This window comes from Tetrao urogallus (genome assembly GCF_951394365.1).
Source record: "Tetrao urogallus genome assembly, chromosome: 1".
Lineage (NCBI taxonomy): Eukaryota > Metazoa > Chordata > Aves > Galliformes > Phasianidae > Tetrao > Tetrao urogallus.
In genome coordinates, this window is record NC_136813.1 from 127,519,891 (window position 1) to 127,541,413 (window position 21,523).

At 39.2% G+C, this 21,523-nt stretch overlaps 1 protein-coding gene across 1 annotated transcript in view; it reads right to left on the reverse strand.

Moving 5' to 3' along the window:
* Positions 1-397: 397 nt before the first annotated feature.
* Positions 398-21,523, reverse strand: part of ABCC9 (ATP binding cassette subfamily C member 9) — a gene marked incomplete at both ends in the record, with an annotated part of 64,746 nt that continues 43,620 nt past the window's right edge. The window contains 12 exons of the mRNA XM_079549509.1: positions 398-535; positions 2,585-2,647; positions 3,006-3,139; positions 3,724-3,827; positions 4,041-4,149; positions 6,810-6,888; positions 8,277-8,407; positions 9,372-9,492; positions 12,247-12,348; positions 14,552-14,654; positions 17,275-17,367; positions 21,031-21,188. Coding sequence (XP_079405635.1) covers positions 398-535; positions 2,585-2,647; positions 3,006-3,139; positions 3,724-3,827; positions 4,041-4,149; positions 6,810-6,888; positions 8,277-8,407; positions 9,372-9,492; positions 12,247-12,348; positions 14,552-14,654; positions 17,275-17,367; positions 21,031-21,188 — 1,335 coding nt within the window. The remainder of the gene's footprint in view (positions 536-2,584; positions 2,648-3,005; positions 3,140-3,723; positions 3,828-4,040; positions 4,150-6,809; positions 6,889-8,276; positions 8,408-9,371; positions 9,493-12,246; positions 12,349-14,551; positions 14,655-17,274; positions 17,368-21,030; positions 21,189-21,523) is intronic.

A 21,523-nucleotide genomic window follows, 5' to 3' on the forward strand; every position in this document is an offset into this window, starting at 1 on the left:
TCTTGCTTCCTTGACAAACGGCACGATTTTATTCTTGGTTCCAGAATAACATATGCAGCTTGTAAGAGCACTGCATTTTCTTTTGCTCTCTACAAAAGAAAATAAGGTCATTGAGTCTAATAAAAATGCCAGATTTCCAGGAAATCAAGACTTCTGCCTGTGTGTGTGTGTGCGTGCGTGTGAGCATGAAGTTTAATGGCTTTTGAATTAAGTGACATTTTTATTGCTTTGAGAAATACATGCATTGCAATGGGATTTATTATTTTGGGAGATGGAATTGTGAATAAAGAAGAAGCTCTGAAAAAAAAAAAAAAGCTGAAAGTGATGTTACACTGAATTAAAAAATATGCATTTCATTTGTTTAAAAATAAGCTTTTAAAACACATCATGTGGTTCTTCACATGTCAGCCCGGACAAATGAAGCAAAGATGCCATCCTCTTGAGAAAGCAGGTTCTCAGGCGTATCATATTCTAAAATGTTCCCTCGCTTCATGACAATGACCAGGTCTGCCGTTAGGATAGTGTGGACCCGATGCTGCCACAAAGAAAAGCATACAGAAGTTTTAATTATGACAATTCTCACTGCGTTTCATTAATGGGCCTAATCCAGGGTGTATGAAGTCAATAAAAGGCTTTCTTTGTTTACAGCGGTATTTGGAGTAGGTCCTTGTACTATATCTTTAATCTGAAGAGATCTCAAATTACTTCACAGCTTCTGGCACTTGGCCTGAAAACACTTACGCATGCACATGCTTCATTTTCAGTCAGCTAATTGCTATTATGGACAAGACAGCTGTTGGAAGAGATCCTCCAGCATCACTGAAATATATCTTCCCCTTAAGGAAATACAGGCGAGAAACATCCTGGGTATGCCTGCACTGTCAGGTGGCGTGGCATCCTGCTCCACTCCTTGGCTGTGTACCCTGCCTGCCCATGCTGCATGCATATTAGGACACTCCTAGGTTGTTTCCTTCTGCAGATCAGTTAGCTCCCTCCAATATTAAATTGGTTCTTGCTGCAGGGAATAGGTTGGTCCTATAGGTAACAGGAGGTAGAGTTTGATTTCAGCAATGCAAATATCATAGAATCATGAAATCATTGAATATCTTGAGTTGGAAGGCATTCTTAAGGATCAAGTCCAACACCTCACTCCACAAAGGACCACCCACTCTCCTGGCACAGACTTACAAGACTGATGATAGCAAGTTAGGGCACAAGCAAGCCAGAAATCAAAGAATAGTTTTCTAAAATCCACATTAAGATATGGCAATTGGGGATGATGTGAAGGCTTACTCGTGGTCATAAATCTTAAAGAGAACTGGTTACAAGATGTAGTGATTCGGTATAGAAATGTATTACTAAGAAGTGGCCAGTCAGGTACAGATAGGACTAGTTCTAAATATAAGACATTGCACTGAAGCGGCTGAAATTTAGGGATTAATTGAAGGAATGGATTTGTTTAGCATTGTAGATTCAATGTTAGTTGCACGTCCAGGCTTCTGTTAAATGTAATTCAAGAAAATAGTGAAGAAATGAAACAAATCCAGAAGCCTCATAATAAAAAATGTTCTTACACTGTCATCTCAGAAGCTGTGCAGTAGAAAGGAAGCAGAATGAAAGGAAACTAAAGAGGTAAAAATAACTACCAAATAGTCAGAAGTCTTGTGAACAGTGTGGACTGAGAGAGTCTACTTGTGAGTCTTCACCAAAGTGGTGAACAGGCCGTCCTCCTTGAGGAGTAAGTTTGAGGCAGTGTCACATTCAACTAGAAAACCATCAGAAAGGACTAGGACAATATGGGCGTCCAAGATGTGAGATACACGATGCTGGAAAAAAGAAAAGAAAAACAGGTGGGTGAAGGAAGGAGCAGCCATGAGTGAAGAGCGGAAGGAAATGAAGTCAGCTGTGCAAGGAAAGCTAAATATTAATATGTGCCATTTTGCTTGAGACATCAAGTTTGGAAAGGCAAAGGAAAGGTGAAGTGAAATTCCAGTGAGAATGACAATACTGAATGTTTGAACGGCATTTAACTGGAAAGGAATAAGCTTACTGTTAGCATATTCAGCATTTACATATCTAAGAATCTTACAGCCTGTTGTAAATGAGCCTGGGTTAAGTCATTCATTTACACAAACTAGTCACTGACAGTCTTGAAACCAGACTCCAAGAGACATAACTCTAATCTCTAACCACAAGACTGGATTCCAGACAAAGCAAATGAAACAGCTGCTGAAACACATATTTATCTCTCTTTTGAAGCAACTTTCAATAATTGTTTAGCCCATAGCTTTGGTTTCAATTTGATAATGAGAATAACTTTAAATTTTCTTGGAGGCAATGCAGATGCTAAAGTTCCATATAAAGTCCTTTATATCTCAGTGCTTTCATTTGGCCCACCTGCAAGATATCACTCAATACAAAATTTCAGGCTGACAGTATGCGTCTTATCCTGTTGCAACATCTGGGAATATTCCGACTTTGGGTTTTAGTTTTACCTTGCTTTCATAGTGATGTTTAGCTGGTTAAAGTCAAGAATAACTGCTTGAGAAATAAGAGGAGAGCATCTGCTAGCATTAGTACTTACCGCTATTGTTACAACTGTGCGGTCTGCAAAGGCAGTCATCACGACCTTCTGCAGAATATTTTCCTACAAAACAAAAGGCTTACTTCAGTTATTTCATTCTCCTATATTTTACTTTGTTATGTGCCTTCAAATATCAAAAAGTCAGACTCATATTCCACACCACCTTTCATCTGTGAACCAGAATCCCAGCAATGAAATGCTGCATAGGTAAAAGCAGACTCTCTAAAATATTACTTTTATTCTTTTAATCTCTCACAGTAATAATCAAACCCCAAACACATCAACAGAAACAACTGAAACTAAACACATGGCAAACTGACAGTTTTCTCTGCTAAACAGATCTCATGGCTAACTTCTGGGTCAGATGATGCCTCTTCTCCCAGTAGATCCATGTGGCAATGGAGCAAATTGCTATACTCACTGTGGCCATGTCTATAGATGCTGTGGCTTCATCCATGATAAGAATGCTGCTCTTGCGAACAAAGGCTCGGGCCAGGCAAAAGAGCTGTCTTTGCCCTACACTGAAGTTCTCTCCTCCTTCTGTTACCATCGCATCTATAATAAAAACCAATTAGTAAAATCAGAACACAATGTTTTTGAGAGGGCACCATGAAAGCTCTGTGCACTACTCCAGTGTGAAACAAAATCCCTGAAAAAGCCAATGTATTTAAGCAAATGACCCAAATAGTTAAATCTAGTAGGATACAAGATAATTATCTTAGTAATGTCATACACACATTATGGAAAGAAATAGGCGAGCTTTCTTCATGAACCTCAAATGAATGGTCTCAAATGAAAAGGAAAATGCTTTGTCTGTGTTCAAGAGCTAAAACTCTGCTGGCCAAGCAAGATTCTATTGAAGGAGCCAAAGAAGAAACTCTTTTTTAAAACTCTTTTCTGACAAATCACCTGTCTATAATGTTGAGGTGCCACAGGATTTGTCTGCAATGAATGGAAAACCAGATTCTTGTTCAGATTTTTAGTAAAGTTATTTGCTCTGGCATAGAGACAGAATATTCATGAGGTACCTGCTACATGATGTTTCAGAGTGTAAGATCCGATGTAGCTATTTACATGTGTACACATTTATGCATGTATAATGCCATTATTGATCTATATTCCTAGTGATTTGGACTTACCAAGGCCTCCTGGCAATGATTTGACCATGTTCTTCAGCTGAGCAATCTCCAGAGCTTCCCAGAGTCTATCATCAGTGCACTTGCATTCTGGATCCAAATTGAAGCTGCAAAGAAAAACAAAATAGGGGTCTTGTCACTACAGTTACAATTCATGAAGGTCCTCTGCAAAAGAACAAAGTGGAACTGTGTACCTCACTTAATTCCCCATGGACTATGGCTAGACTGTGGTGATCTAGGAAGGTTTATTCCCTTTTCCATCCCTTCCTGCCCACATCACCCATCACAAACACACTGCTGCTCTTTTTGCATACACCCACCGGATGGAACCACTGAACAGTATCGGATCCTGGAGGATAATGGAGAGTCGGGAACGGAGAGTGTGAAGAGGCAATTTGCTGATGTCTATTCCGTCAATCACTATCCTCCCTGTTTAAAACAACGAGCAGAGGGCATATGAGGGAATTGCACAATCAGAAAGATAAAGCAAATACTTTGGCTGGGCTCCAGATGATGAGACAGCATGCCCCTGCATTCTCTCAGTGTCGTTATACAGACATGGAGAAGGTGAATGCATGTAGAAACACAACCCAGAGGAAATCCAGCCTTTTGGTGACATTGCTGCCTTTCCATATTTCTTTCCCCACCCCCCCCCCCCTTTCCCCCCTCCCCCCCCTCCCAAATTCCTTTAAAGGAAATTAGTGGCTTCTGTGTTATGTAATTAATAGTAGCACTGGAAGGATAATTTATTATGAGGAAACCTAATGTTTACAGCCAGAGTGAGAATAAGAGTAACAGTAATTAGCCACATTTTGTATCTTCCTCTGTTCTTGACTTTAACAGTAGCAGGAGGTCTGTAATCTCTGTGCTTATTTCTTTTGCATAATACATGTATTTATCTACAGTCAATACATCAGGAGCCAAAAATTTCTTTGGAACTCAAGGCTGAGTAGGACAACATAACTTTTTAACATGAGGCAGATCAGAAAAAAAAAAGGAAAAAAAAGGATATCATACTCCAAGGCATTTTAATACCATTCATGGTGATTCTTACATATCAGTTTTACTTAAATATTTGATTGTGAACTAGCTACATAGTGTTCTTCTAGCATAAGATTACTGGAAGAAGTCACATTAATCACTCCTTAAACCAGTAGTTCATTCCCACACAAGAAGTTGTTGTAACAGCGGAGAGACTTAGTAAAGTAAGATTTTTCCGTTTCTCGTCACTACTTCAGGTCAAAGAGCATATGGATCTCATCTGAAAATCTGACTTATGGTGTGCTAGCTGTGGCAATTGCAAATATTCAGAGTGGAGAGACTGGAGAAACGTACCAGAGAAACTGGGGATGGGTAGTCCGTAAGCAGAAGAAAGTAGGAAGGGTAAAGGAAGCTCTTTCCTTGGCTCCTTAAAGAAAAATCAGGAACTACCAAAGTCAGTGACTTCCCCTGGACATAGAAACTTCCCTTTGTATATGGGGCAGCAATGTACCAGAGGAAATTGAATAAGGATACTGTAAGGGGTATTTTTCATCAGGCTCAACTCTTCCCTGTGGATTACTCCATGGAGTGGCTGCATGCAGCCCTGGGAGGCGCCTGCAATATGTTCATTTGTTAGGGAGAACCTAACCACAAACTGGCAAATACATGGATTTTCAAAGCTGCGTGTATGGCACCTTGTAATTCCAAGTTTTTAATGATATTGCATTTTATAGGTTATTCTGTGATAAATATTACTGTGGCATGCTGTGGGAGAAAGGTAATGTATTTGTGGTAGAAACCAAGGAGAGGGGACTTTTAGGAAGAAGTAGGGAGGAGTTGGGAAACCAGGAAAGTAACAAGTACTCAAGGAAGACAGATAGGTGGTTCAAAGAGAGGGCAAGAAAGGGAACGCACTAAATAAAGAAGTGAGAATAGGGGAATAACATGGAACGTACAAAAATTTAAAAAAATAACAAAGACATATGGAACCAAAGTGGGTACCGTGAATGAAATTTTGGCTTCAGTAAATTTACTCAAAATCTTGTTATGTAATTTTTTAAGAATCAGGACTCCAATCAGAAGTGAGCCAGCTTAGAAACTAAATACGAATTGAGCCAAGACGTGGAGAGGGTTGTGCACAAAGGACAAACAGGTGTCAATTAGAAAAGACTTAGACATTCCCACTGGGAAAAATTGGGGACACAGAAGGAATAAAGAAAAGATATAGAAGAAAGATTAAAGTAGAAAGAAACTGAAAGTTGGGCACAAATATAATTGTTTGCACTATTTATATATCCAGGATCCCCAGTCATAATCAGAAACCTATTGCCATAGATACATACAGGCACAGAACCACACAAAAGCAAGTATTAGTATTATTTATCCTCCCACATCTTACTGGGATTTCCCTAGCAAACATTTGATGTACAATGACCAAATTAGAAACATGGAAATCTTCGTTTAAAAAAAAAAAAAGAAAAAAAAAAAGTGAATTTCCAGTAGTTTTCCATATGCCCCAACAGCTCACACGTATCTCTATTATAACTGCAGGGTGCCTATTGCTGCATACTAGTTCATTTCAATTAGCTAGGAGAGTGAAATGCTGCAGGAATGGAAACATAGCAAAAAGTTTCCAAAACCTTTATTCAGCTTCTGATGTAGTTGTGGGAAAATGCTATAAAATAAAAAATAATTATCAAGGGAAAGGATTTGTTGAGTTCATTTCTACTCCACTAATATTATCACAGTTATAACAAGTTAATGCAGTTATTCTTTAGGGAGAAATTTAGAGCTCTAGAGAGTTGCATATTTTCCCTCTTATCTCAAAAATGGCATATTGTTTTGTTAGAGCAAATGCCAAAAATAAAAAATATTTTTTTTTTTTAACGTGGAAGTATAATCTGTACATGATGTTTCCTGGAAGAACCAAGTGCTACTCACAATAGGACACTTCGTACTTTGAGTGATTAGGCACAACAAGCCCCATTCTAATTGAGTATCTTCTGAGACTGAGAGATAGGATATAAACTATCAAAAAGTGTCCCAGCTTTCTCTGAAGAAATAAGAAGGGAGTGAGTCAGGAGACACATACTCCAATGAAAACTAACCATCAAATATGTCCACCATTCTGAAGAATGCTAAAGACAGGGATGACTTGCCACTGCCAGTACGACCACAGATCCCAACCTGCAAAAGAAAACAAGATGTTCCATATGAAAGACAGCTGTAATTCAGACTTGTGGTTCTAAGAAAGCTGGACTGGACTGCTGCTAGTGAGAAGAAAGGTTTCTTCCCAATGGCCAGTGGCAGACACTAGAATAAAAACAGAAGACTGTGACAAGCACACTCTCTGTTCTGTTATTGAATTGTGAGGATTTGTAAAACAAAGGTAAAAGCTGGGGGTGGGCTGTCACTGATGCTGGGGAGTGTGAGGCAGAGATTATTACACTGCTCTATCCTCCAGGCAGAAGGCAACAACAGAAAAAAAACCACAATTTAACAAATGTTAATTTAAAGTGATGCTTCAGCTGCTATGGATCATGCCCTGTCTTCAGAAATAAATAATAAAAAAGCAAAACCTGTTTAATTTCTCCCTGCGTTTTGTGCAGTGCTGAAATCCACAGAGACCTTTAACTGAATGGTGAAGCGGTTTCATCTGTGCACTGAAGAACTCATGTAACACATGGTAGAAATTCCCACTTGTCCTATTAAACAATCCTATCAATCACATAGTAAAAGCTAGGTGTTTCAAGTTGATAAAAAAGAGTGCTATTTATTTCACAGTGGGACATTATGATGTCTCTAATTTGCATGCAGTGGGGTTTCTCATTTGTATGCAATGGATTTGCATGTATGCATCCTGAATGATGTCCTGATTGGACAAGGAACTTAAACATATATACTTGGCTGAGCAAATGTCTTTTAAATTTTTCTTTTACTCTGTAAAGTCCAATTTCTGCAATGTTAGTATTGTCCTCAGAATAAATGCAATTTTAAACATGGGGGAAACATATTTTTTGCTTGGTTCATGTGGAATTTCATTATTTCTGCTTGTTGAATCAATCCGTGGGGCAATGTAACATTTATTATTACTTTGATTTGAACATTTTGTAACAATTCAGTAGCTGAAATTTAACATAATAACAGATTTTCAGGTATATTGGGATATTGAGGCAAAAATGCTTAAACAAAATAGTTCTCTTTGGCAAAATAATGATTGGAAACATTGATCCCAGGAAGACTTTTGAAACACCAGAACTCTTCATCTGAACTTCAGTGACACTATATACTGAAATTTAAGATGTTCTTGCGTGTTTTCTCAGCTCTTGTTCGTTGTTCACCTGTTCTCATCTCACCATCTACACTCACTCTGTGCAGTGGGGGTGGACATGGAAAGAGATGGATGTCTAGGAAGGAAAATAGATCTCAGCCAATAAATGATGCCCTCAGTGTGTTTCCTGACCCATGTCCATATAACTGTCACTGCAAATTACTGTTAGTCTTGCTCTTCTGCTATGTTAGAAAATAAAGAACAACCTGCTCCAGAAGGAGGATCATATGAAATTGTACAGTACCTTTTGTCCTGGTTTAATATAAGCTTTAACGTGTTTGAGAACAGGCTTCAGGTTGTTTTCATATCGCACACACAAATTTTCAATCTTGATTTCCCCCTCTTGGGGCCAATCTTTTGGGACTTGAGAAGGGTCTGGAATGGTTACAGCAGAATAAAACAAAACAAATGCTATCAGAAGGTCACTTTTTATGACAGTTCCTTTTTCCCTCCCTCTTTCTGGACACCTTCATGAAACCATTTGAGAAACCTAGCCTTCCGTTTCATGCCAAATACACTTAGGGTAAAGGAGTGCCTTCTATTAGGATGGCATGCTTGGGCTGTTTGCCAAGGGATTTCCGGACTGCCTGATGGTCATGTTAGCACTTATCTTTCCAATCATGACACCTAAGATGAGAGGGTGAATGCCTAAGGAGCTCTTGGCAATGAAATGGGGAGAAGCAAAACAAACAGAAAAGGTCAGTGCAGTGTAAACGTGCTCTGAGGTCAGTAACCGGCAGAGGAAGGAGAGTGCAAGGAAGGATGTTGTTACTGCATGACAATTTGAGCTGTTGACATTATCACAGCTCGTATGTCATCCTGATTTGCAAACACGTAGATAGGTTTTGTCTCAACTAAGGAGTTTGGTTGTCAAGGAAGCTTGCTGACCTGCAAGCTTTTTCATCGCTGCACTTCTGAAACAACAAAGCCAGTCTGAAATATGTGCAAAATAAATAGTAGCAAAAAGGCTCAGGGAAGAATTGCTGAAGTCTGAGTACCACCATGCCTTTGTCTTGTAGCCCCCATTTGCTGCAAAGATCATGCATCTGAAAGCAAGGGATTTTAATGCATTTCTAGTTTTCATCTGTCTTTTCATTTACTGTTTAGCTGCATAGATGTTTTGCCCTGAAACATTCTGATTGTACTTCAGTGTCATGCTTTTTATCCCTGCATTTTGATTTCTGTTGACAGGCACTGGTCTATATGTCTTATGGCTCCTTTTGTCTACCTTTGTCATTCAAATCAGTCCTTGCTTTAACAATCCTAGAGGAAAAACAAGCCATAGTAAAAAAAACCAACAAAACAACAGACCAAACCACAAAAATTTAGAGTGCAGTACCCAGGTAGCCATCATAGTTCTCCGACTCCATGTTCAAGAAGCTATGTACTTTTTTTACAGCACCCATCTGCACCTCCAGATCAGCCAGATTCCTCACCACCCAGTTCAAATAGTTGGTTATCTACATCACAAAAACAGAAAAAGGGTAGGGTTCAGATTTCTGTCTGTGCACCTATATGTTTGAGAGTAAAAGTCAGATAAATTTGTGAAAGTCTTTGGCCTGATCCAGAACAATGGGTCAATTACTGACATTGCAACAGTCCTAGACTCAGTGGAACAGCATCACTTACATAACAGACCAGTCATACTCCAACAAAAAAAACAACCCTGACATATTAATTTACTGCTTGGTATTCTCATCCTTCTTTTTTGGAGGAGAAGGATGGAAACATCATACCCCCAGAGTCAAGCTGAGACTGACTAGGACAGTCATTTGCTCCCTAGTACTGTAAGGCACTTTCTTTAAGCACGCAGACACAGAAGAAATCAAAACTGGCAACACTGTTTGTAAATGCTGCAGTTTCTAATCTTTCAAAGACTAACTAAAGATTAAGAAAGTTGACTGTTTGCAAGTATATTGAAAAGAATGTGATGGTCACTTAAATTCTATTTCCTTCTGTGTATGTTCAGATGATTCATTTATCTCTGTGGAAAACTTGTTGGTTTTTGGTTTGTTTGTTTTTTTTTTTATAGAAATATATGAGAAAAAATATATTATCAATTCATTGTTATTTCATTATTTTATTTTTATTACATATATAATATATTATATATTATTATATTTATTTTTATTACCAGTTGTAGTCAAGCAGGATTTGATAAATCGTAAATGTATTGCTTGTAGTAAGCAACTGTTGATAATTAATTGCTGAACAATACTCAGTAGCTTAGAGAAGCTGACTCCTAGAGAGGACTGACAAGTCAAGACAGATAATTGTAAAGCAATTTCCTAAATGTATGTTTCTAAGTCTCTATGTAGAAGCCCCTATAAAAAAAGAAAAACTGGTCTTATTAGAAGCTCTTGATAGGCAAGCACCTTTAAAAATTGAGCCACTTAGGTACCCGAATAAGGGTTTAGAAAGTTCAGTTAATGAGAACACCCTACAAACAAATACACTTGGAGAAAGGTTTTGTCATTTATTTGCTTGTTAAATCTGCCAAATGAGATGTTTATTATGAATAAATCACACAGCTTCACTTCTTTTCCATTTACCTTATACCTTATATTTTTCACTAAGAGTCAACAATAAAATTTGTTGTGAATTTAGAGGATTTAGTTGATTGTCTTGCTGATGAGTGGTGAGTTATTTGTTGTTCAGAAACACACATCTCTGTCCAGCTTTTGATTCAGAAATGTATCTACAATCATAGTTCTGTCAAATTTGATAAAAGAGTCTGGCATCTCAAAGGCCCCACCCATAGCTTCAGCCTTCTTCACAGCTGTGCAATAGAGTTGGCAGTGTTTATACAAGGGAAGAGAATAAGCTTCTGAACGCCTACTATAAACACCATGTTACTACAAAGCTTGCACTTATCCAGGTCCAAACATCATCCCTCTCTTAGCTCCAAAGAGAAATGATACAAAACCTGTCAGGAGACAGGCAATGATCCAGCTGCATCCATGGTTTCACTAGTGCTATTGCGAGGGAGGAGAGAGACAGGTTCCCACTTTTGCTACTCTGCCAGACTTCAGCAAATGGCTAATTTGCGCTAATGATCTGTTTGCAAATACAGATTAAGTATAAAGTAGCCAAGGCAATGCAGACATCTTGGCGCTTCCAGATCTCTGCTAATGAAGCAGGATTACCAGGAATGTTTTCAGAATGAAGCTGGAAGTCTGGGACAGATTCTCAGTTGCTGGCAGATGCTCACAGTGATGTAACAGTGGCTCAAAGGGGATCTAAGGCCACCCTAAGGCAGCTGCCAGGAATCATCTGCTGCAACAATGGGCTTACCAGCATTTAAGGGTAAAGCCAAATCTTGGTGCTAGACCCACACCCATATCCTCTATATGACACCACCTTCCACCTACTAGAGCATGAAGCAGCCGGCTTTGTACCATGCCAACCACGATTTCAAAAATTCTTCCTGCCACTATCCTCATTCTGTTTTTATCCCCACTGTTTTGGTGAATTCAATTATATTTTTGCCTCTCTGTGATGACAGTAGTCATGCTATGCCCATGATGCACTCTCAGCCTCTTTTACTACCTCCTATAAGGACTTTTCCATGAAGGACTTCTCCATGACTTACCTTAAATTGCTCACAATATAGTTAAAATGATTTGGTTACTGTGTCACCAAAATCTTGTCTTTCCTAACCCCACCTCCTCTTTCCTATGGCTACTTGTCATGATGGACCATGCCTTCTAGCCTTAAAGATCCCAATCTCCACATTCATTCAGAATTGGACAAATAATATTGGGTATCTGAGTAGAATCCATCCAAAGGCAGAACAGGCATTTCAGCTTCTTCAGCAATTATTACATTGGTCTTTGGTTAAACATTACCAATGTTTATGACAGCCTGTGAGGTAGCAGCGTCTGGCAGGTTCTGCCATGTACAAGTGCAACCAACACTGTCTTGTGCAAAACAAAGTGCACAGCAGGTCCTCTTACGCATTTTAAATTTTTCTGCTCTGCTTGGGAGCACACAGGGCCTGGGAATGGTTGTGTTTTTTTAATTGGCTCATAAAATCTGAAGCAAGTCCAAGTTGCTCTGAACTCTTTCAACTTTGGCTTGAATCCATTATTTGCAAGATTTTTTTTTTTTTTTTTTAACAATTAAGAAAGCTGGAAGATAATCATGTATAAGTAATTTTTAAATTACCATAAAATGAATAATGGGTCTCAAAGTTCTTGTGCTTTGATACTTACCGTCAGAGCGTACAGGAGACCTAGCCCCACAAACCCCGAGTTTGGCCCTTCAGTGATGGAAGTGATAGCTGCAGTAAGAACTATGCAAGCACCAAGATAATCCTAAAATGAGACAGAGGGAGAGAGTAAGATTCTAGACAACATTAAAATGCACTGATAATAAAATTTCTTCTGTTGCACAGCACATTCAATTTACTGAGGATTATTTCTGTAATGACACCTAGTCCTTACATTTGGGTTGTTTTTCCTGGAAAAGACCAGGATTTTTGGTGTCTAAAACAGCCTACAGGAACTTGCTGGACACAGATGAAACAGGCCAGTATTTTCTGCAAAACCACTGGGCTGAGGTGTCTCCATGTAGCAGAAGAGGATGTATAAAAAAATGTAATGAGCACGTGAAAAGAAATCATAAGAATGGCATAACATCCTTAATTACAAACTTCTAAAGCAAATGAATTCCACTCCTTTCCACTCTCTCTCACATCTTCTCAAACATGCATTTACCTTCCAAAATAGAAGTATCAGTCCATGAAGGATTTTGGCACGATTTATACAAGTAATGCACATGTTTTTTGGGCAGACAAGTGTAAAGTGTCTACATTATGTAGTGGGACACTGTGCATGGGGAAGACATCCCTAAGCCTGCTATACGCTCATAGCCTGCAGCGAAACCATTTGCTTGTTGGTAGCAGTAGCTCAAAGCATTAGAATAGTGTAGTTGTGGGGCTGCATCTGGTCTGTTAAACCTTGCTCTTGCAGAAATTGCTGAGGAGATTGAACTGGACAGATCTGACTTCTCAGGCTTTTCACAAGCTTCAGCCAATTTTCTTGATGTGTATCTCCATTCTGAAGTGAATGCCAGATACACAGTGGTCTCATGCAGTCATGAAGGTACCTGATTCATGGGACTGCTGGTGTTCCTACTCTCCCACTGTTCCCTGCATGATATTTACTTTGGATTACAAAGTTAGCATTTTCCATCCATTTTTTTCCTCCTATTTGATAATGTCCTGCCTGGAGTCTTTCCCTCAGAGATTTGAAATGAAGGCTTTGTTGTTCATCTATCTGTAAGATGTGTCCATGATCAGATGATAGACTCCAACTTAACTGCAAAGAAATAGAAGTAGAGTGCTCTTGAGTCTTCAAGAGCAGCTGGGACGAGTTGCTACTGATTCCTTCTGAAGTTCTCAGTGATATTAGTACCACTGAACTATTGGGCAGAGATAAATGAACTATTCCTTGGTGAGACCACATTATTTCTGATGTGATGATGAAGCAATGCATATTCTTTGATCAGTTTCACTCCACACGTATGCAAGTTTGAGACTGAGACATTAAGCATTGCCACAGCTTATTCCAGGATTGGATGTGTCTGTTATTTATCTGTCTTTGATGTGGAAACAAGTTCAGCATGATCTCGCATGCTGATAGCTTCATGCACAATGGGAAAGTCTGACATCTTAAGAAATGGAACACAACTTTGTTGCTCTACCAGTGAAGGTGAGGATAACAGCCTTGATGTGAGTACGAGCCGTGCCTTTCAACTACTTGTGCCTGGCAAAATCAAATCACAGCTCTGTTCATTCACTGCTCTTTTAGCATCAGATATATAATGGAAACACAGTGATTTTGCTTGCCCTCATGCCACACTGAAGTTCCTCACACACTGTCATTGGAGAACTCCTATAAAAAACAGAAGCCTGTCTCACTGCCACTGGCTGTGCTATTGGTAGGAGTCATTCATTTTTAAGTTGAAGTCAAGCTCTGCTATGTCTTTTGTGACATTGAACAGTTCTGTACATTACACACAGTATGGGCTCACAGCAGAAGTAAGGGCACAGCAAACAGAGCCTCTAAATCACAGCTGTGGGATTAAACCTGTTGCTGGGGAGACACTGTGGTGCCTGTAACAGCCCTGGCTGACTGATTGCATGGCTCACAAAATTACTTAAAAGCCACACTCTGCTTTGAAAGTAGCTGTTATAGGGGCAGGTCTGCAGATGCTGCACAGTAGTAGAGAAAGCCTTATTTCAAGTTATGTAAATGTTTGTTCTTGCACTCTCTTCAGACAGTAGACATCGCAACAGCAAAAGATGAGGGAGGCTCATATTTTCTTACTTCTGTCCAAGAAAGCTGAAAAAAATCCAATGTGTTCAACATAAACAATCCTGATCTATTTTAAGTATCAGTGTGTATAATCTCAACGCGAGATTAATTCCCGTTACTGTCTTATCCTCCACATCAGCCTAAGTCTCTGTTTGCTTCCAAAGTTTGAAAACCATGGCTGGGACTAAACTGAACGTACCGTCCTGACCTCCAGCCATCTGTTGGCAGCCGATAGAAATAAGTAGGCAATGTTGTTCGTATCTGTTAGTTCCAGCATGCGTTGTTTAAACCTGGATTCATGCCTGCCAAGAGCAAAGTTGTTATATTACAACACATTGCACACAAACACAAAACGATGAAGCATTGAACTCTTCTTTCCTGCTCCTTCCCTCAACCACAGGCTATTTGTCCTTATGTTTTTGCCAAGCTTCGTGTTACAAGCTCTTCCCTGAGGACCCATACGTTCTGCCAGGGCTCTTTCAGGCCAGGTAGAAGTTACCTAGCAGCTTCTAGAATGTTTGACATGGGTGATGTCTCTGAGGTTTCAGTTTTACTGGTAGGCTGTAGATTGATTTGTGGACCAATTCTTCTCAACTACTCTGCTCAGCTGTTTTCTCAGCTAGCCATGAACTGCCTAAGCATTTTAGCCAACTGCAGTGAGGGAATAGATCCCATGTAGTCAACAATCCCCACAGATCGCTTCTGAATGACAAAAATGAGTGACGTCACCTCCACTGTCACTTGTAGCTCCCATGTAATGCCTGTCATGTTTAAAAACAGGTGAAAAATATCAGAGCATCTGAAAGTGAAGGTACATGATGGCAGAAGCACAGTATAGGCAGAGTCTCTGTTGATAGAAATGCATCACATTCATGATGCCTGACAGTACTTTCGAGTCTGGCCTGCAGTCAGGTGGATGACATTTCCTTGTTTTACATTCTACTGTCTATTCAATACCATCACTTGAAAAAAATTGCCAAATTTGATTCAGCAGCTTATCTCCTGTTTTATCATAGAAAGTTCTTATATTTCAAAGTTTCATGGCTGTGGCATGAAGCACCTGTAATCCTTGTTCTGCCAGAAACCTCTTCTATTTATTTATTTGTTTACTTATTGCCTTTTCCTGGCAATACTTCATTTCTCTCTGCATAGCTTATAAACATAGCAAGCAACCTTCCCAAAGCAACAAGTGGTAACAGCAATGACGTGGGGAGGAGCAAAGATTCACTGAATATTCTGCTTGTCTGCCTTTCTGGCAGCAAAACTCCTGTTTTCCTAATGGAAAATCTGACATGCTTAATCTGTATCTTTTCATCCACCTCCAGTTCCTCTTCTGGGCTGTTTTAGACTTTTATCCTATCAGATGACAAACAGTAAAGGTCACTTAAATTGCTTACTGATCCAACTGTGCTACTTTGTGGTAAGTTACGTGGATAGCTGCTCTATTTTATCCTGGAACATACTGAACTCAAACTACAGAGAATGACTAATGGGATTATTAGTAAATATGAGCTTGCTGACAAAAAACACTGAATAATTCAGGTTTGGTTAACAGAGGAGCACAGAGGGGGAAATGAAATGGTATTAGTTTGCACCAGAGATTCATGGAAAACTCAGGTGATGGTTATGACGGCTACTCATTTTCTAAGACTGTGTTTTACTCTCTGACATCCAAGCTGACAGAGCTGTTTTGTAAAACAACAAGGAGTTGAACAACTCCCAAGAAATGATAAGCTCCTCATCTTTCTCAATAGATAGTGTGATGAAGGGCCACTCTCAATGACTTGAGAAGCACTCAGCGCACATCAACATCAGGCTTTAATTATGAATTACTGGTTTAATACTTCATTCTGATTGATACATCTTGTTAAGCCACTTTTTTGTTGACTGCTGGCTCACATCTCTTCAACACACTGCAAATATTTTTGCTTGTCCTACTACAGTTCTTTCTGCAGCACTCTGAACTAATAGTCCTAAAGCTAGCTTGAAGTGATGAAACAGACAGGAAATTACACAGGAACTGTGTAATTTATTGAGAAGATGAGACTGATCATCTAGACTTTTGACTCTATCCCACACTGCCCAATTGTCTCCTGCTGGAAAGTGTCACATTATTTAAAATTCAGCCTGATCAATGCTGTCTAAAATGTACAGATGTCAGTAGAGCTGGGAAAAATATCACAAGTCTCTAGTTGAGATGAAGTGGATGTAATATGTGTGTAAAGAGCACTAGTATGATTTCCTCTAGGTTGAAATTCTACTGTGTGCAGAACGAGTGCAAGTTATGCTTATCAGGGCACAACATCAAGTATGATAGTTATGCTAGCTGTGATGTAGTGGATATACAAGGAAAATTTAGTCTATAATTCCTAAAATAATTAGAAAAAATATATGCATATTCAAATAGAAAGATTCTCAGGATCTTCTGGAATTTAATATTTGAATTTGGTTGAGAAGGTTAGATCTTAGAATATCAAGATCTCTTCTACCATAGTTTTTCCTGTAAAGCCTTTCTAGTTGCAAATTTTGTCTCCTAGTTAGCAAGTACTGTAGTAGTGCATCCTGAGGTGCTGGGCTTATAAGATATAGCACAAATACTGGAGGAGTGATGCCTGTGCCTGCCCTGCAAAGGAGAGTTTCTTACAGTCTAAGTAAATCACGGTTAGATAAACATCTTAAAAATTTAAATAACACATCCTAAAAATGTTACCATCTTTAATTCAGTGGAAACCAATACAGATACTTATGTTGCTGAGCGCATACACATGTGTTTAGAGGTGTAGCAAAACAATAAAACAAACCCTGCTACCCTTTTATAAGATTGCTTAAAGTCTACCAAATCAAATAAGTTGCCCTCTGATATGCTCCAAGCAAGCTACATGAGTTAGAGCAGAACACAAGCGTCTCTCTGATCATTTTCACCTGAATGCTCTGATAGTGGTAAGGCCTTCAGCTGTTTCAGAGAAATGACAGAGTAATGGTAGCTGGGTGCTGTCATCAAGTTCCTGGAGATCCCTGGGGTAGGAAAACAAAACAGCAGCTGTTACATCTCTGTCCATAGAAAAAGCACCTCATAATGGACAACAGTCAACACTTTTTGTATTGTACATATTCTTCTCAGAATTGCACAAGTTACAATTTCTATAGTGAATTTCTATAGTCTGGCACAGAAATCTCACATTTCTCTTTTGCTACAGAGGACTTTTGCAGATTACACCACATTGGCAGGAAGTATCGATCTGCCTGGGGGTAGTGAGGCTCTACAGAGGGATCTGGATTGCTGGGCTGAAGCCAATGGGATGAGGTTCAACAAGGACAAATGCCAGGTGCTGCACATAGGCCACAGCAACCCCAGGCAACATTACAGTCTAGGGGCAGAGTGGCTGGCAGACTGCACAGAGGAAATGGACCTCGGGGTATTGGTTGATGCTCAACTGAACATGAGCTAGCAGTGTGCCCAGGTGGCCAAGAAGGCCAATGGCATCCTGGCTTGCATCAGAAATAGTGCTGCCAGCAGAAGGAGGGAGGTGATCATCCCTCTCTACTCAGCACTGGTAAGGCTGAAGTACTGTGTTCAGTTTTGAGTCCCTCACTGCAAGAAAGACATTGAGGCCCTGGAGCGTGTCCAGAGAAGGGCAACAAAACTGGAGCACAGGCCTTATTGAGGAATGGCTGAAGAAGTTGGGATTGTTCAGTCCTGAGAAGGGGAGGCTCAGGGGAGACGTTGTTGCTCTCTATAACTACCTGAAGGGCGGTTGTGGTGAGCTGCACGTCAGCTCCTTCTCTCATGTAACTAGTGATAGGACTAGAAGAAATGGCCTCAAGTTGCAACAGGGGAGATTCAGGCTGTATGTTAGGAAATATTGCTTTTCCAAAAGTGTGACCATGAGCTGGAATCGGCTGCCCAGGGAGGTGGTGGAGTCACTGACCCTGGAGGTGTTCAAGGAATGTTTAGATGTTGTGTTGAGGGACATGGTTTAGTGGGAAATATTGGTGATTGGTGGATGGTTGGACTGGGTGATCTTGTAGGTCTTTTCCAGCCTCAGTGATTCTATGATTCTATGAATCACATCCCAGCCATCTCCATGGCTCCAGTCTTTGGTCATAGTTAAGCTTCTTTTGTCAGCAACATCAGCAGCTCTCTCCTGGTAAAACCCTGCTTTCAATTATAGCCAGCAACTAGCAACTTTTACTCTCAAACATTCTAGTTTAATATAATTAATATAATCAGCTCAGAACAATTGAAACTTCATAGTGCATTATTTGTGGCTCTTAATCTTGAAACAGAGCTTGTATATCTTCGAGCTCGTCCATTTCATTGTAAGCATATCACTTGGCCTGACAATGATAATGCTTTTCCAAGTAAACCTTTCCTCACTTTCAGTATCTGTAAGTACAAAAACATGCTGAACATAAAAAATGGCAGAGTATAACTGATCTAATTGTAGTGTATTTCAACGGCTGCCCCCGTGGTTGAAATAGAGATCGCACCAATAAAGAAAATACGTGAATGAGAAACTTCCTTATTTTCAAAACCTGAATACAGCAATGGTGTTTAAAAGTTCCAGTCTCCCGGAACAGGAATGTTTTCCAAGGCACAGAGACAAATACATCTTTCTTTAACACACTACTGTTGGCATACCAGCCAGCTGTAGAAGTATAAACAGAACAGAGGCCAGAACATTAGATATTTAAACTCCTTATTAAAATACTACTATGTTTGCACACTATATTAGATAGGTCAGCAGAAATAACTGCTCCATGATGCTGAATGTTACAATATACAGAACTGAATTTGCTGCTTATGTTTTGGTGACAAATATGCTCTATTTCAGATTTATGATGGAAAATACACAGAGGGTTTTGAGAAATGTAATGGAAAAATACAAGAAAGAGTCAAAGTGCTGTAAGAAATACTGTAAATATTTGCATTTCTAAAATTCAGTGAAGCTTATATGTCTGGAAAGTACTGCATGCAAGTATGTTATAAATACTGGACTAAGCTATTAATTCATCCTCCATTTCCCAGGAATATATTTTCTACAAATAACCATCGCATTTATTCATTTCTATCATGAAGTGAAAGAACACAACAAAAACTTATATGCCTTACAAATGATTTAAAATAATTTCATTTAGAAGCACTTTCAAAAAAGCACTTGCTGATGCACGTTTTCCCAGAAAACTGTAGGGAGATAAAATGAATGAAGTTGTTATAGACTTGCAACTGCAGAGCCAATGGATGCATATGTGTGTGTGTGCTGACATACAGGGGTAACCAAATTCTTGCTGGCTTGTATGTTGCAGCTATCAATATAGCTTGGGGAAAAACCAGGTCTGGAGATGGATGGTTTACTTTCCTATATAAAATCACAGAGAGACAGCACAGTACATTCCAGGGGCCCAAGACATCAGGCTTTGTTTCCTCTCGTGTATTTTAAGTAAGAAATTTAAATAATGTAGTGTAGAAGGAAAGGGTGAAACTCAGAAGATCATAAAGAATTTATGAATGAAATACAGGTTTCCAGGTTCCTTAGCCACCTTGACACCTGTGGGTCTTTCCTGCACAGCAATAGGTTGGAAACACAGTGAGGAAAGAACAAGGCTTACACCAAATCTTAAACAAATTAAGCAAATCATTTCAGAAATAAACAGTTTGTATTTTATCAATTCTGATATTATGGAATTTTCTTATGAAAAAAACATCCTTGGAAATTCTGAGAAAAGCTGGAGACAAGTAGGCTACAGTGAAGCTAAATTACTGGTGTGTTGCTTTATGCCCCCTCTGATGCACTGATTTAAAAATCAGAAATAACTGGCACAATTCTTTTTCAGGCTACCTAATAAGAAATCAGCTGTACTGGATCACTCCCTCTGGAAATCACTCTCTCTCTTAGATGGATGCTACAGAACAAGCTAATGCTTTACCATGTACCTCCTGTGGATACAGGGTCTGCAGTGACAAATGCTGTCTCATAGGTCATTATGGCTTCCATGCATTTCATGTCAGCAGGCACCTTGATGTGCATTTTTAAGTATCAGAAAATGGAGTAAAGTCAGCCAGACGTCTGGCTGATTAAAAAAAGAAAATGAAAACAAGAAACTTGACTGAGTGAATTAAAGAAAAACCTTTGAATGACTTGCTTAAGATGTGTTAATAAACTACATATTGGCACTAAAAACAGAACTCTAAGGCTCTTGCTGAAACCATGTACTCTTCAGAACCAGCCAGACCATTCTGAATATGAGATGTTGCTGTAGAGTAGAAATGGTGTTCTGCAGAATTTTTTTCCAATATAAGGAAAAAGCAATGACTGACATTAATCCAGAAAGTTATTTTCCATTCTCTACTAACTCTCAAAAGATCAAAAGCAAGGCTTTGGCCATCTGTAAGCTGTCTCAGTTGACTAATAAAATTCATGTTCATTGATCTCCATAGTGAAAAATGTAAACAACTGAAGCAAGTAGTTACTTTCCAAAATGCTGTATTTGACATCAAGTCAGCTGGAAATATCCTCTAACGTATGGGTCAAACTCACACCTCAGAATCAGATGCAAGACACTATGTTCACTATCACATTTTATCCCATTACTAGTTCCAATAACCTCACATTCCAATACAGTTCTTATGTATCAACTTTATAAAAGAAATTTTTGGGGCAGTTTTTCAATACTTACTTGGAAGCAACTCTGAAGTATTTCTGGATGAAGTAAAATGCTATCCCAAGGGGCACAAGGGCGACAAGGAACCATGGAGTGGCATATGAGATCATTCCAATGGCTGATAGGCAGAGTAATGTGGACCGGGTAAGAGACTCCAGGGTAGGAGGAATGTGCTAGAGCAAAAAGAAAAAATGTATAAGACAAAAACAAACAAACAAACAAAACTGTAACAGTGCCACCACATGCTTTTTCCTATTCAATGCCATAGGGAAAGTGGAATGATATTTCTATAGGTTCACTGATTCTTGCCTCATACCAGGAGCCTGTACGTGCAGAAGTAAAAAAATAACTTAGTAGTTCTTTTTTTCTAGAGGTCAGTAGTCCAAAGACCATTTCCACCTCAATTATATAACAGAGAAGAAAGTGAATATTGACATATAAAATATTTAGAGAAACAGCATACACTTTCACAGAACCTCTCAATTTTATTTCATGTTCTCATCACTCT